Source organism: Odocoileus virginianus, chromosome 20 (genome assembly GCF_023699985.2).
Source record: "Odocoileus virginianus isolate 20LAN1187 ecotype Illinois chromosome 20, Ovbor_1.2, whole genome shotgun sequence".
NCBI lineage: Eukaryota > Metazoa > Chordata > Mammalia > Artiodactyla > Cervidae > Odocoileus > Odocoileus virginianus.
The window spans coordinates 43937177-43952183 of record NC_069693.1 but is presented as its reverse complement, the minus strand read 5'-3'; the positions used below and the strand labels follow the sequence as shown (position 1 = coordinate 43952183).

The 15007-nt window shown below is 35.8% G+C and overlaps 1 protein-coding gene across 7 annotated transcripts in view; it reads left to right on the top strand.

The window, feature by feature from the left end:
• Positions 1-14546, top strand: part of PHKB (phosphorylase kinase regulatory subunit beta) — a 213425-nt gene extending 198879 nt beyond the window's left edge. For all 7 annotated transcript variants that reach the window (XM_020881709.2, XM_020881707.2, XM_070451354.1 and 4 more), the window contains 5 exons: positions 936-1070; positions 7447-7576; positions 10846-10953; positions 12909-13049; positions 13678-14546. In XM_020881709.2, the coding sequence (XP_020737368.2) occupies positions 936-1070; positions 7447-7576; positions 10846-10953; positions 12909-13049; positions 13678-13815 (652 nt within the window). In that variant the 3' untranslated portion in view covers positions 13816-14546. The remainder of the gene's footprint in view (positions 1-935; positions 1071-7446; positions 7577-10845; positions 10954-12908; positions 13050-13677) is intronic.
• The last annotated feature ends 461 nt before the right edge of the window (positions 14547-15007 follow it).

The following is a 15007-nucleotide window of genomic DNA, read 5'->3' as shown; positions in this document are numbered from 1 at the left end:
CACCAAAGGATTTAAGGATAAAATATAGGAATCTGCTGTGTAAAACTAATTCCCTAGCTTTTCCTAATGGTGTGTAGAGTTCTGATTCCCTAAGGCACAGTGTTATTTCCAGAGTTTTCTTCAGTTTGCATAACTGGTTTATCTGAGTTCTTTCCTCAGAATAACAGAAATGAAATGAGATGACACTATAAAAGTACTAAAAGTTTCTCAAATTAAAGAGTAAAATTATTTACGCATAAATTGATGAAATATTTTGGGCATTTCCAGGCATATAACTACAAGGCACACAAACAGTGCTCAATAAATACTTTACTAAATAAACATAATAAAGCTGTTTCTGTAATAAAAACATATTTTATGAACAGCATTTAAATATCTATTAAAGAATAGATTCTTCTGAAATCTGTTGAATAAAGTGTGTTCTCTAATATGCTAGTATAATCAAGTTATAATTAACTGTGTCTCTGTATTTAAAAGTCAGGTACTTCTCTATCCCTTCTAATTACAAGGGAATGACTACAAAATAAATGTAATAGGTAAAAAATACTTGTCCTTCCTGGGAAAGGAGCATTTATATAATAGTATATCACAGCTCATTTCTTAAAATGAATTTTTATCCTATTAATTTTTTCATATATCTATTATTAAGAAAATAGTAATGTGACAGCTACTACTCATCAATCTCATTTGGTAAGAACCTAAGTTTATTTTCATGCTTTACTACCTTACCACATATGCAAGAGCAGGCCTCATTTTAACAGTCTAATCGTGTCACATAATCTTGATGGAAGTAATTCTATCAGAAGTTCAGGAAATTTAAATGGCCTTTTTCATTCCTCTTTGGATGGGTCAGTGCTGTTAAGGGCATTGCAATGAGGAGCACAAGGTGATTTTATTTTGAGTTACTGATTCATGCTTCCCTTGTTTTGTTTCAGGTGGATCATCCATGCTATGGAATATGAACTGCAAATCCGTGGTGGAAACAAGCCAGCCAGAGACTTATATCAGCTGTCACCTAGTGAAGTAAAACAGCTTCTACTGGATATTCTCCAGCCTCAACAGAATGGAAGGTAATGAAGGTCCTTTGTTACCTACAGGACACTCTAGATTTATAATAACATTTTATACGTGTGTGTGTGTGTGTGTGTGTGTGTGTGTATGAAATCAGTAAGATGTTAATAAGAAATAAGATGTAGCAAAGTGTCAATACTAGATGGGCAGCATACATAGAGATAATAATTAAAATGTCTGTCTTCAGTTGTAATTTTGCATTGATTTGAATTTTATACGTTTTCCAGGTATACTTTGTAATAATTTTTATTATTCTGTGCAGAATATAGTACTTCATTCTACTTTGGTCAGTTCCCTTTCTGATCTTTGGTAGCACTCACCATCTCCTCCCAACATTTTGGCACACAAGTTTGGGTTTGATAATGTTAGTTAAATTCTTGCTTGTAATTCTGTCTCTTTAAGTAGACTATAATCTTTAGAGTAAACTGTCTTAGATGTAACTTGTACCAACTTTAGAATATAAGTAAAGCAAATACTTTGGATTGCTTTGAATTGAAGAGTTATTTTTATTACACAAACAGTTCTAATATAATTACTTAGACAAACAGTTATTGAGTGCTATTTGTGTGCCTGGTACTTTCCAAAATGATATAGTTATATGCCTAGAAATACCTAGGAAAGAAGTCTTCTGCAAAAGTAGATGTGAACAAACAGAAAAGCATCCTTAAACAGGAAGACTTGAAAGATGTCTAACAATTCCAATAAAATTCCAACAAGCTGTTTTATGGCGTTAGACCAGTAAATACTAAACTTCCTATGAAAAAACAAGCATGCAAGAATAACCAGAAAAACATAAAGACTTGCCCTAAGAGAGACAGTTAAAATATTTAACAGCCTTTATAATTAAAATCATGTGATGCTGGTAAATGAACAGAAAAAGAAAACTACTGAGCAGAATAGAAAGTCCAGAAGTAGACCCCCAGTCACATCTGAAAATTTTGTGTGTGATAGAGGTGACATCTCAAATCATTGGGTCAAGGATGGACTTTTTAAATAACTAGTGATGTGACAATTGGATAACCACCTGGAAAAGATAAAATAATGTCCATACTTTGTACTGTACTTAAGAATAAGTTCCAAACATATTAGTGATTTAAACATTAAAAAAATGACACTGTGCTAGTGCTAAAGGCTTCCCAGGTGGCTCAAGTGGTAAAGAATCCATCTGCCAATGCCTGTGCCAATGCCAGTGCCAATCTACCTGCCTGTGGAGTGCAGGCAGAGACATGGGTTCAATTCCTGGGTCGGGAAGATGCCCTGGAGGAGAAAATGGTAACCCACTCCAGTATTCTTGCCTGGGAAATCCCACAGACAAAGGAGCCTGGTGGGCTATAGTCCATGGGATCACAAAAAATTGGACATGACTGAGCTGGAAGAAGACATGGGTAAATTCCTCTGTAACCTTGGTATGAGAAAGACTTTCTAACTATGACTCAAACCCAGGGGCAATAAAAGATTAATAAAACTATATAAAAATTAAAAACAGCATTTTTCATAGAAAAAAAAGGCAATGCCAAAAGACAGCTGAGAAGCTGGAGCAAGGCATGTGTTACAAAGAGTTAACACTAACTCTTACAAAGTGAGGGGCAAAGCACAAAAATACCTACGTGAAAAAGGGAGGATGATGTGATTGATCGATTAATTTAAAATGTTAAAAGTGGACCTTAAATATTTAGAGAGGTGTTCACACTTACTCATAATTAGAGAAACGTAAATTAGAACACATTGAGTTACCCTTTCTCATCTATCAGACTGGCAAAGTTAAAGGGAATGGGGAACATTTGCTGAGGCTGTGGAGAAAACAGATACTCCCATATACAGCTGATGAGTACAATCCTTCTATATGAGAATTTGATAATATCTAAAAAAAAAGTCTACCTGTACACTTACACTTTGACCCAGCAGTCTTAGTCTTATTTTTAAGGACCCACCCTGGAGATTTGCCTCCAACAATGGGAGGATATATGCCCAAGGTTATTCATTGCATCATCATCTATAATTGCAAATTTTGGAATGCCCATGACCTAAGTCCCCATACATGAGGAATTATTTGAATAAATTGTGGTAAATGTCCACACAATGGAGTATTATGAAGTTGTGAAAAAAGAATGAGTGTGGTCTCTATTGATAGGGAATAATCTCTAGGCTGTACTGTTACTTGAGAATAGCAAAGTACAAAAGAGTATAGTACTCTACTCTTCATGTAAAAAAGAAGAGGATGTCTGCTCCTTTTTGCAGAACAAATACAGGAAGGCTAAATCAGAAACTAGTGAAATTGGTTACCTTCAGAAAGTGGGTGGGAACAGGGTGGAAAGAATGAAAAAAACAGATCCAGAGCAGTAGGGTTGAGGGGAGAGCAGTACTTCAAATTTAGACCATTTGAATAGCTCTGACTCTCCAACTTCAGTGATATTTCTAAAACATAAATAATTATTCCCCAAACATAAATCATTAATGAAAATTAATCCATGTGTGGAAGATACCAAAAATATAATACACACAGTAACAATTGACCCTAACCATATTATGAATGAATAATATTACCACACTGAAGGGGGAGGGGAAGACAAGAATTAACCAAATTTCTGGGTATTGCAGTGTACCTTTGGAAAACATTGACTAGACACTGGAAATGCTAAACAAAAAAAGAACTGCACACAAATCCTGGACTCTGTATAGTAATTTTTTTTTCCCCACAGAGGTAGGAATTAGCAGTTCTGGAATTTATACACACATGCATAGTGTTATATATTGGGTTGGCTGAATAGTTCGTTCGAGTTTTTCCATGACATAGAGAAATCCATATGAATTTTTTGATCAACCCAATATATGGTGCATATACATACACACCCTGAGATTAAATAAATAATTCAATATATTGCAGCTAATTTGAGCCAGATTTTTTTCAGTGTTGAAATATATAGTTACAAATAAGGAAAGGAGAATGGCTAGAATATACCCTGTGGTGTTTGATTGGAATTGGAAGTATCACTGTGAATTCACAGTTTTGGGGGTTTTTTTTATTAGTTGGAGGCTAATTACTTTACAATATTGTAATTGTTTTTGCCATACATTGACATGAAGCAGCCATGGATTTACATGTGTTCCCCATCCCGATCCCCCCTCCCACCTCCCTCCCCACCCCATCCCTCTGGGTCTTCCCAGTGCACCAGCCCTGAGCACTTGTCTCATGCATCCAGCCTGGGCTGGTGATTTGTTTCACCCTTGATAATATACATGTTTCGATGCTGTTCTCTCAAAACATCCCACCCTCACCTTCTCCCACAGAGTCCAAAAGTCTGTTCTGTACATCTGTGTCTCTTTTTCTGTTTTGCATGTAGGGTTATCATTACCATCTTTCTAAATTCCATATATATGTGTTAGTATACTGTAATGGTCTTTATCTTTCTGGCTTACTTCGCTCTGTATAATGGGCTCCAGTTTCATCCATCTCATTAGAACTGATTCAGATGAATTCTTTTTAATGGCTGAGTAATATTCCATGGTGTATATGTACCACAGCTTCCTTATCCATTCATCTGCTGATGGGCATCTAGGTTGCTTCCATGTCCTGGCAATTGTAAACAGTGCTGCGATGAACATTGGGGTGTACGTGTCTCTTTCAGATCTGGTTTCTTCAATGTGTATGCCCAGAAGGAATTCACAGTTTTTACAAAGATGGATAGATACAGAAATAAATGAGCATGTGTATATGTATATGGGAGCATACATCCTTATCTTTCCTAACTGTCCACTAAGAGAACCTAGAAGCAATGAAACCCCAATAGCAGTGAGCAAACCTGGTACCCAGATACTGATCTCCAAATAACACTTTCTAATGGAAAGAACCAGGATTCCTTGGAGAAGTAGTTGATTCCAGGGCTGGGGCAGAAAAAAACACAAGATGAACCTGAAGCATCTTGTGGTACCAGAAAGTAAGAAAATGCTCCAAAAACTGTAGAGGTGTGTTAGAAGGATGCCAGAGACAATGTGAAGGAGGCTCAATGACCAAAGTGGGACAATGTGAGCAACAAAATAAATAATGATACTATTGGATTACATCCAGTAGAATAAAGGTCCATAAGTGCATGCTGATATAAATAAATGGGAGAGAAGGGACTCTTTTTACAATAGAATTTCAATTAGTAAGTGTAGGTGGAATGATGATAATGCAGGTGGAATAATGATCACCATTAGACAAGTACAACAATAACCATTGCAGGTAAGAACCCCTAAGTTTAGTGGGTGGAAGTATGATGAGAAATGGGAATTTGTATAATTTCAGAGTATTTCCACTCAAGATACTTTTTAATTGTAAAAGGAAAAATTGTAACTTTACAGTGAAGAAACCCAGCAAGACTCCACCTTAACCAAATGATCAAGGTTAACATCATCAGTAGTAAAATACGTCAACATTACATACCCCCTGATACAATGTGCTGAGAAAGGGTACAGCCATTTCTGGGTATTGCAAACCAATGCATAACCTGAGTTTAATCATGAGAAAACATCTGACAAACCTAAATTGAGGTACATTCTACAAAATAACTGACTTTTCTAAAATGTCAAAGTCGTGAAAGATAAAGATTGAGGAACTGTCACAGATCAGAAGAGCCTAAGGAGACCTGAACACTAAATGCAGTGTAGGGTCCTGGATGGCACACAGAACCAAAACAGGGAAATTTGCAGTGAAATTGGCAAAATTTGAGTAAGGTCCGTAAGATTAGTAGTATTCTAGCAGTATTTATTTCCTGGTTTCGATAGTTGTAGTATTGATTATGTAAGATGACAGAAAGTAGAGGAGGCTGAGTAGAGGAACATTTTTTTTTTTTTTTCTTTTCTGTAAACCTAATTTTTTTCTAAGTAAAAAGTCAAAAGATAAAAATAAGAAAATTCTTCTAAAATAATTCCTTCTCTGTGAATATTCACACATTTCTACCTTTTATGTTGTTCTAAGCAAACATCTTCCTTTTATAGTCTTAACCATGACTTCACAGAACTCTGAAAACATCTTTTTTTGTTGTTGCCAAACAAAGGAAGTAAGGGGAAGAATCACATGCAAAATATTCAGTTTGCATACCCATTATCCAAAATAAAACATCACAAAGGAACCTTTTAGGCTTTTTTCTTTATCATAGCACTGAACCCAGTCACACAAATCTGGGCCTACCAAAAGAAGCTATACATCCAAAAGAGATGCCTCCTCACTTGTGTAGTGATGTAACTTCTCTTTCACCAGAACAAAATGTCTTTTTCTGATCACTGTATCCTGCATAATGAGTTTCACACCTAGAAATATCATTGATTGTTACTTGTGGTTGATGATACATTTTACTCTGCTGCCTGTTTTAATACCAAGTATAAAAAAATTATATTTGTTCCTATCTTCAGCTTTTGTAATAATATACTACTATGTCATTTGTTTATTGTTTTCAGATATTGCAAATTCTGTATCTTTAGCAGTTTGTGATTGAAGTAACTATTATATTTTTAAGATTTAAAACAAATTCATTAAAATAATAGATCTAGAATTTTAACTCTTCATTAATTATTATGACGTGTAAGATTTGGTAGCTGATTTTTTAACACTGGTACTTTGGCTGTATTTAAATAGAAAACTAAATATAAGGTTTAAATTAACATATAAGGTTTAAAATAAGGTAATTTCATTAGATGGGCTTCCCTGGTAGCTCAGTGGTAAAGAATCAACTTGCCAATGCAGACTTGGGTTTGATACCTGGGTCATAAAGATCCCCCGGAGAAGGAAATAGCAACTCACTCCAGTATTCTTACCTGCGAAATCCCATGGACAGAGGAGCCTGACAGGCTAGAGTCCCTGGGGTCCCGAAAGAGTCAGACACAACTTCGTGACTGAACAGCAATTTCATTAGATACATCGTGCTTTTTGAGCACTCACCCACTTATCAGGTGGCTGTTAAGCACCTTTCTTGGAGAGGTATATAGGAGTAATCAAACTATATATACAATGCCCATGTCTTCATGGAACTTACATTTTATTGTACATGAGGACCAAATGAACTTATTTTGAAATTGACTCTTCCTGTGTTTTTAAATTGAACTGCTTTGCATGTTAGAAACTCATTTGATCACATAGTGAATTGTAAGAAACTTACTAGAGAACAACATTTTGCCTGTTAAATTTTTTAAAATCTTAGGGATTTTCTCCTTTCCTGCAAGTTCTGTTTTCACAATGAAATATTTAATAACCTCTATAACACATGGTAGATATGCATCATTGATGGATTTTGGCTTTAATTGCTCACTCTGTTGGAACAATTAATCCATATAAAAGCACTGCTTTTTGCCAGAACAAGCTTGTTTTTCAACACTGAGGCATTTTCTTGTGGTCTACAGATGTTGGCTGAACAGGCGTCAGATCGACGGCTCTTTGAACAGAACCCCGCCTGGGTTCTATGACAGAGTGTGGCAGATCCTGGAGCGCACGCCCGATGGGATCGTTGTGGCCGGGAAGCATTTGCCCCAGGTACAGCCCCACTGTGTCTGTGTCTGTAAAAGGGACTTCTAAGGAGACCTAAAGGGAAAAGAAGACAGCCGAGGGTGAGATGGTCAGACAGCATCACAGACTCAGTGGACGTGAATCTGAGCAAACTCCAGGAGACAGTGAAGGACAGGGAAGCCTGATGTGCTACTCTTCATGGGGTCGCAAAGAGTCGGACAGGACTTAGTGACTGAGCAACTACAAAGGAGCAGAGAGTTCTTTCCTTCTCTGCTTTGCAAATGACCTTTCTACTTATTTCATTTTCTAAGAATATTAAGATACTTGAAAGGAGAAAATAATAAGCCTGATCAAGTGGATTAGAAATAATAGCAATGATGGTAGAAATACCACCAAGTGCAATAGGCCAGTGGCAGGGAACCTCACAAACAGGAAAACATATGTTCAAAAGCCAAATCAGTCTTAAGAAACAAGGTGGCTTAGTAATGCTGTGGCTAGAAATTACTAATTAAGAATTGGATTGAACATGAAAAGTACAGTAACTTTTAGGTCATTAGACAATCACTGATCTGAATGAATTAGTATTTCCTTTTCAAATGGTTTTCCAGGTTCTATCAACTGGCCAGCCTCTTTAATTATTTAATTTAATTCTGACACCTAAATCATTCTGCTTATGCACAAACGTGAATAATTAGGCCTTCTAGAAATGGAGTACTATATCTGTTTATTGTGTTGAAACATCATCTTTGTGATAAAGGTCTTTATCAAAGTATTCTTTTTTTATTGAAGTATAGCTGATATACAATGTGAGTTTCAGGTATACAACAGTGATTCAATATTTCTATAGATTATATTCCATTTAAAGTTATAAAATATCAACTATATTCCCTGTACTGTAGCATATTTATTTCTTTTATACATAGTTTGTGCCTCTTAGTCTCCCACACCTATCTTGCCCCTCTACTCTTCCCTCACCCCACTGGTAACTACTAGTTTGATCTCTGTATCTGTGAAAATAAAATACTCTTAAAACACACACCTATACTCATTTTGTTGATATATACATAGGATATTTCTGAAAGAACCCACAAGAAATCGATAGCATTCTTTTCTTTGCCTTTGGGGAAAGGGACTGTGGTCTGTGGTACAGTTTGGGCTTTTCACTGATAATCCTTTTTAATCTTTCAGATTTTTGAACTTTGTGAATCTACTATTTTTTTAAAAAAATGAATAAGAACTTTTTAAAAGTACTTTTTATGCTGTTCACAGACTGTTGATTGGTTTTTGTTGGTTGTCAGTATAGGTGCTCCAGTCCTTTCCAAGGTGCTGTCTGTGACCATTGTATGGAGCGCCTCCGTCTCCTGTGGGCAGGGAACCCACTTCAACTGTTCGTGTCCTGCTTCTTCTAGTAGGCCTTGTGTCTGAGTGCAGTGGACTGTTGCAACTTTCTGTTGCTTCTTTCCCAGCCTCCACTAATACCTACCAGACTTTCTTTTAATTATCTGATCGCCTGGGCATATTCTCTCCTTGCTGACAATGTGTTAAGTATTTTTAAGTGCCAGGCACTTTTCTAAGTGCTCCTTTAATCCTTAGAACCGTCTTTTGTGGTAGGTACTGTATTACTGCCATTTGACAGATGAGGAGACTGAAACACAGCTCAGTGGTTTTCCCAAAGTCATACATCTAGGAAGCACCTGACCTAGTATGACCCCCTTCCCAGCAGTTTGGCTTCTGAGCCTTTTCTCTTAACTTCTCTGCTACACTTTCCACTTGTTTCAGAGACTGGAAAATAAGGTAGCCTGATAGCTCTTCTCTAGATTTAATTATCATATTGCATACTAGCCATGCTGACTTTTCAAATGAGATATATTAAAAGAACATTGATGTGAACCCATGAAAAGATCTTCCTTTCCTTCTGTAACCCCATTCATCTCATTGCTAGACATCTAAACAGTTATAACTGCAGGCATATCTCAAATAGTGCAAGTTTGGTTCCAGATGATCACAGTAAAGCAAATTACATAATTTTTTCTGGTTATTCAGTTCTTATTAAAGTTATGTATACACTATACTGTAGTCTGCTAGGCATGCAATAGCATTATATCTAAGAAAACAATGTATACCTTAATTTAAAAGTACTTTATTGCTAAAAATTGGTAACCATCATCTAAAAACACAGGGCTACCAGAAACTTTCAATTTGTAAAATGAACAACAACAAAAAAATCTACGAAGTGCAGTAGAGTGAACCACAATAAATCAAGGTATGCCTGCACCAGCTTCATTTTTCCCTAAGTTAGGTACTACCTGTAATCATTGACAGTATGTTGGATTATATTGAATACAAAATACAATAGGTGGACCATATTGAATATAGGACTGAAGCATTCTTACACCAAGCAAAATAATATTGCTGTCACTTAATTGAAGGAGACAATGGGCTCAGTCCCATTTTGAATAGTAAGTAGATACAGATGTTCTAGGGTATGAGTAAATTCACTGTAGATCATGTGCTACATGAGGTAAAGGCAAATAAGTATGACTCATCATCTCTTCATCATTATTTTTTTTTCTTCATCATTATTAACCAGGTAATAATTCTGGTTACTCCATCTGCTTTCTGTCATTCAAGCCTAACATTTAGAGCCTTTCCTTCCATCCTTTGAAGGTTATCCACCATGCCAAGATTTGTTGTTTGTTTGAGTTTATTTTCTGCTTTCATTTGGTTTGTGGAAAGTTTATGGAAGATTTTACAATACTCTTGTTTTAAATGAAATATAAAGAGATTAGAGAAAATTTTTTGTTTTGCTTTTTTCTGTGTTTGCTTACCATTTCTTCACATGATATTGTTTCACTTATTTGTATGCATTTTTATGCTGCCAGCTCAGAAGGACCTGCCACAGAAATGATGTTAATTCAGTAGCAAGTGACTTAGATGCTGAAGTATGATAGCAAGCATAACTTGTTGTGTTAATTCTGAAAGCAATATGTATTCTTATGTGTTGTTCAGTTTTGGACCATTCCTTTTGTGTATTGAAGTAGTTTTCTAATACAGTCTCTTTTCCCTCAATACATTAATATAGGAAAGATAGCTATTAAAACAGGAGGTTTAATTTATCACAAGAGTCAGCTGGTTAGCTTAAGTAGTTTGACATATATAAAATCCAGTCATATAGCTGAAAATGCTCTCTAAGGTTTTGTAGAAGCTGAAAAAGATACTAGCGAATGAAATTTTCCTGTTAAGTGGGAACCAGAGTGTGACAATGCAGCATTTTAATGTTGAGTTATTTTTTTCAGCAACCAACCCTGTCAGATATGACCATGTATGAGATGAATTTCTCTCTCCTTGTTGAAGACATGTTGGGAAATATTGACCAGCCAAAATACAGACAGATTGTCGTGGAGGTTTGTATTTAAAAATGTAGATTGCTGAAGAAGTGCTTTCTATCTGCTCCCTGAAAACCAGTATATAGGAAACTGCTTAAGAGGCCAGGAATTCACTCCTCACCTAACCCAGATCTCCAGTTGAGTCCTGGAGGAGATGGCCATCCTTGACCCTTGAGTTGAGGCACATGAACAATTCAAACATCTTAAACCCATCAGGGTAGAAAGACTGACTGGCCAACTTTCTCAGCTACACACTCACCCCCACAGTAAGTGCATCAACAGTACCGTAAAAGAGAGGACTTGACATTTTTCTGTTTGTCTTATTTTCATTTTTTCCTGTTTACCGAAATGACTCATGATTATTGTAGAAAAGTTCAATAGTTGAGAAAATTATAGAAAAGAAAACCAAAATATATCTCTGTATCCACTAGCTATAGATCATCACTATTATTTTGAGGGACACCTTTCCAGACATCTCTGTGAACAGAGAAAGTGTGTAATTTTGTATATCATCATTGCTGCATATAAAGTTAAATGCTAAAATACACACACCTGTGCATGCACATGTACATATACTTTTTTGCCATTTTAAAGTATTACATCAAATACGTAGAGATTCCCTTGAATGGATATAATGTATAGCTCATCCTCACTTTGTTTCTCTGAGAATGTCTCCATCAGAATCTGTGTTTCTTGAGGGTGGATAATATGTCCTATTGATACAGAAGCTCTCAGTGAGTGCTGAACTGGATGTGGCACCTCCTAAAATCCAACGTGTCTGGAGCTACAGTCAGCTGAGTGAGATTCAGCCTCATCTATGATAAGCCAGAATTTGGGTTAGAGTATCAGCCAATCAGTTTCATAGCTTGTGGGAATGAGACAGAGACTGGGGTCAAGGAAAGATGGGATTTTTAGAAGAGTGATTGCCTTATTTGTACTGTTAACCTTTTGGTATCTCATGCCTATAGATGCCCGTAACATGTGGTCATTCTCTTTGCAGAAGAAATTTACCTTTAGAACTTGAGCAAAACCAAATTCTTTTGGATAAAGCTCTGCCCCAAAGTCTCCCACATTGTGACTCCTGGATTTTTTCTTAGTGTTTCCTCTGGTTCTTTCAGGTACCAATTGGGAAACATTTCAATAAAGTATATCAGAAAGATTACCAAGTTGGAAATTATGTCTTTATCCTGTTCCATGTACAAACTAGGAGCCATAATCATCATCAGAAAGTCTTTACCAAGCATTATGTACTCAGATACAATTTTGCATATTACAGTTTGTCATATAAAATGAACATTACTACTTAGGATAAATGTATAGGGTAGCCAAACAATAGGATGATGCCTTAAACCAAGATAGCTTATATAGACCAAATAGTGCTCATGTCATAAAGAATCACAGTTAAGTTTACTGTTTAAAACATAACTATCCCCTGAGAAATACTATGATGTCAGAGAATTATACTCATTTTGGCATGCTAGACTTCAAGTCATTTGATCGTGAGCCTAGATCCAAATTCTGCACTGTACTCATCTGCCTTGCTTTCTGAGGCAGCTTCTGCACCACTGGACCCTGTTTTGGCACACCAAACAGTGGCTTGCCTGCCACCAAGCTGAAGGTCTAAAGACTAGAGAGAGTTCAGACACTTTGGATACTATAGGGCACTGTGTACTGTTGACAGAAAAGTCATTTTTCTAAGTTATCAATTTTATTTAAGTGACTGAGAAACATTTCCATATAGCTACAGGGATACAGACAATGAAAAAAAAATGAGATTTCCAAACAGAACTCATGCTATTAATTTTCACAGTTAGGAAGATTCCATCCATAGATGATCCTAACACCTATCATTGTACAGAACAGGCTGTGGAAAACAAGGACCATCCATCAGTCTGAGCAAAGAATGAAAACATATGCAGACTGTGTCGCTTTTATGGTTCATATAATTGGCTTTCGATGTCTGTCTCTTCTAGTTACTAATGGTCGTATCCATTGTACTGGAAAGGAACCCTGAGCTAGAATTTCAAGACAAAGTAGATCTTGACAAACTGGTAAAAGAAGCATTTCATGAATTTCAAAAAGATGAGAGTCGACTAAAAGAAGTTGAAAAACAAGTAAGTAGAGAAAATAGCTTTTTGTAGAATTTTTTTTCTCAATTCTTCAAAGTATCCCTAAATCCCTTATCATTTAACTTACAAAACAGATATACAGAGTACGAAACAAGAGGAAGTCTGATTTATTTGAGGAATTAATGTTACTTTTTAGTCAATTATTAGTCATTTCCGCTAAGAAGTTCTGACTAGAAAGATATCTAAGAGATAAATTTCCTTTATGTAGTTAGCAGTTAAAATGTGTTTTACCAGAAAGCAGCCATGGATTCCAGAAGGCTATAAAATTAAATTCTGGGAGGATGGGAATGAGTAACAGGCTACACTGGTGCTGTGTACTACCTAATATAGCTCCTTCCAGGCTGTCTGTTTAATATTTTATTCTCGTCCATAAAAGAGGTTCCCTAAGTAAATAAAAATCATCAGCAAAAAGGAGAATACTGAAAATGTCTGTCTTTGTTTTATATGCTGAGAAGATGCCTCAGGAAAATAAAAGAAAAACTCAAGAAGCTTATATTTTCCACAAGGAAATCTTCCTGTGAATTTATTTTTCCCTCTCGGCTGACACTGATTATACCTGTCAACTCTTTACAAACAAAAACTCAGATGACTCACTTACTATTTTCCTTTGTAGGATGATATGACTTCCTTTTACAACACTCCCCCCCTGGGAAAAAGAGGAACATGCAGCTATTTGACGAAGGTTGTGATGAATCGGCTGCTGGAAGGAGAAGTCAAGCCAAGCAATGATGACCCGTGTCTGGTTAGCTAGTGAGGAAGGTGGTAGAGACTTTGTTAAGACAGGTTTTCCAGCAGTGCGTTGTTTGTGTTGAAGCTTAATTAAGGCAGTCATTAATATGTGGGCTGACTATGCTGGTGAATTGGTCGCCAAACCCTTGGTGGAATTATTGGAATTCTTGCATGCCATAACCAATCTAATGGTAAGAAATGCTTGTAATCAAGTGAAAATAAGTTCTCATGATTATGCCAGCTACAGTAATAATCTACTGAGCAGTAGTAATAGTTTATTAATTGAAAGTTTACCACTGCATGTTTTCTGATTACATAACTCTTCAAATGGAGCCTTTGCTCATTTTGGATTAAATTCCCACCTTACTGCCAATTAAATGAATTTTTCAACTAATAATGCATACCGGAAATGAAAGTATATTGAAACAATGGTGAATTCTTTTTAAGTAACATGCTTCTAGAACAAGATATTAATATGCATCATAAAAGCAAAATCAACCAGCTGGTATTTTGATTCTCAAACTGCATTATTGGTAATATTTTAGAATACAGAGCTACTGTACAATTTTTACCTTGTAAACATTATTATGGTTTTGTATTTGTGCTAACTGTAGGGGTTGGGCTAAAGTAATAACTCTATACCTTATAAAAATATTTTCTTTGCACCCTTAGTAAAGATAAATATGGATTGTTAACCTAGTTTGTACTCATATAAACAAAATTAAAAATCATTAAATTTTATTTCTGAATTAATGAATATATCTCAATACATTCTTTGTTCTCATTATTCACAGTATTGAATTTATTACTCCTGAATATTTTCATTTGATTGGGAGATGAAAGAGAATCTGTGGTACCTACCATTACACATATTTTGTTACCAAATTTACTTAAGCTAATGTTAATAAAAATATAAAGTATGTTAAACATTTAAATTTCATCAGTTTATTTCCTTACTAAATGTTACAATGAAGCCCATTAATTTGAGCCCTGACCCCAAAGGGAGTCATTTTTCTCACTAGTCTTATGGGAATTTCACCTGAAAAGTCAAACTTGTCACGAAAAATGCAGCCCATTTATAAAATCTTGAAAGGATCTAAGACAGAAAGGACAAGTAGCTTAAGTGACAAGTCAGATTGATATCAAATAAATGGATGCAGGAGCACATGAAAAAATCTGGAATCAGGCACCTTCCTCATAACTTTGAGGTACAC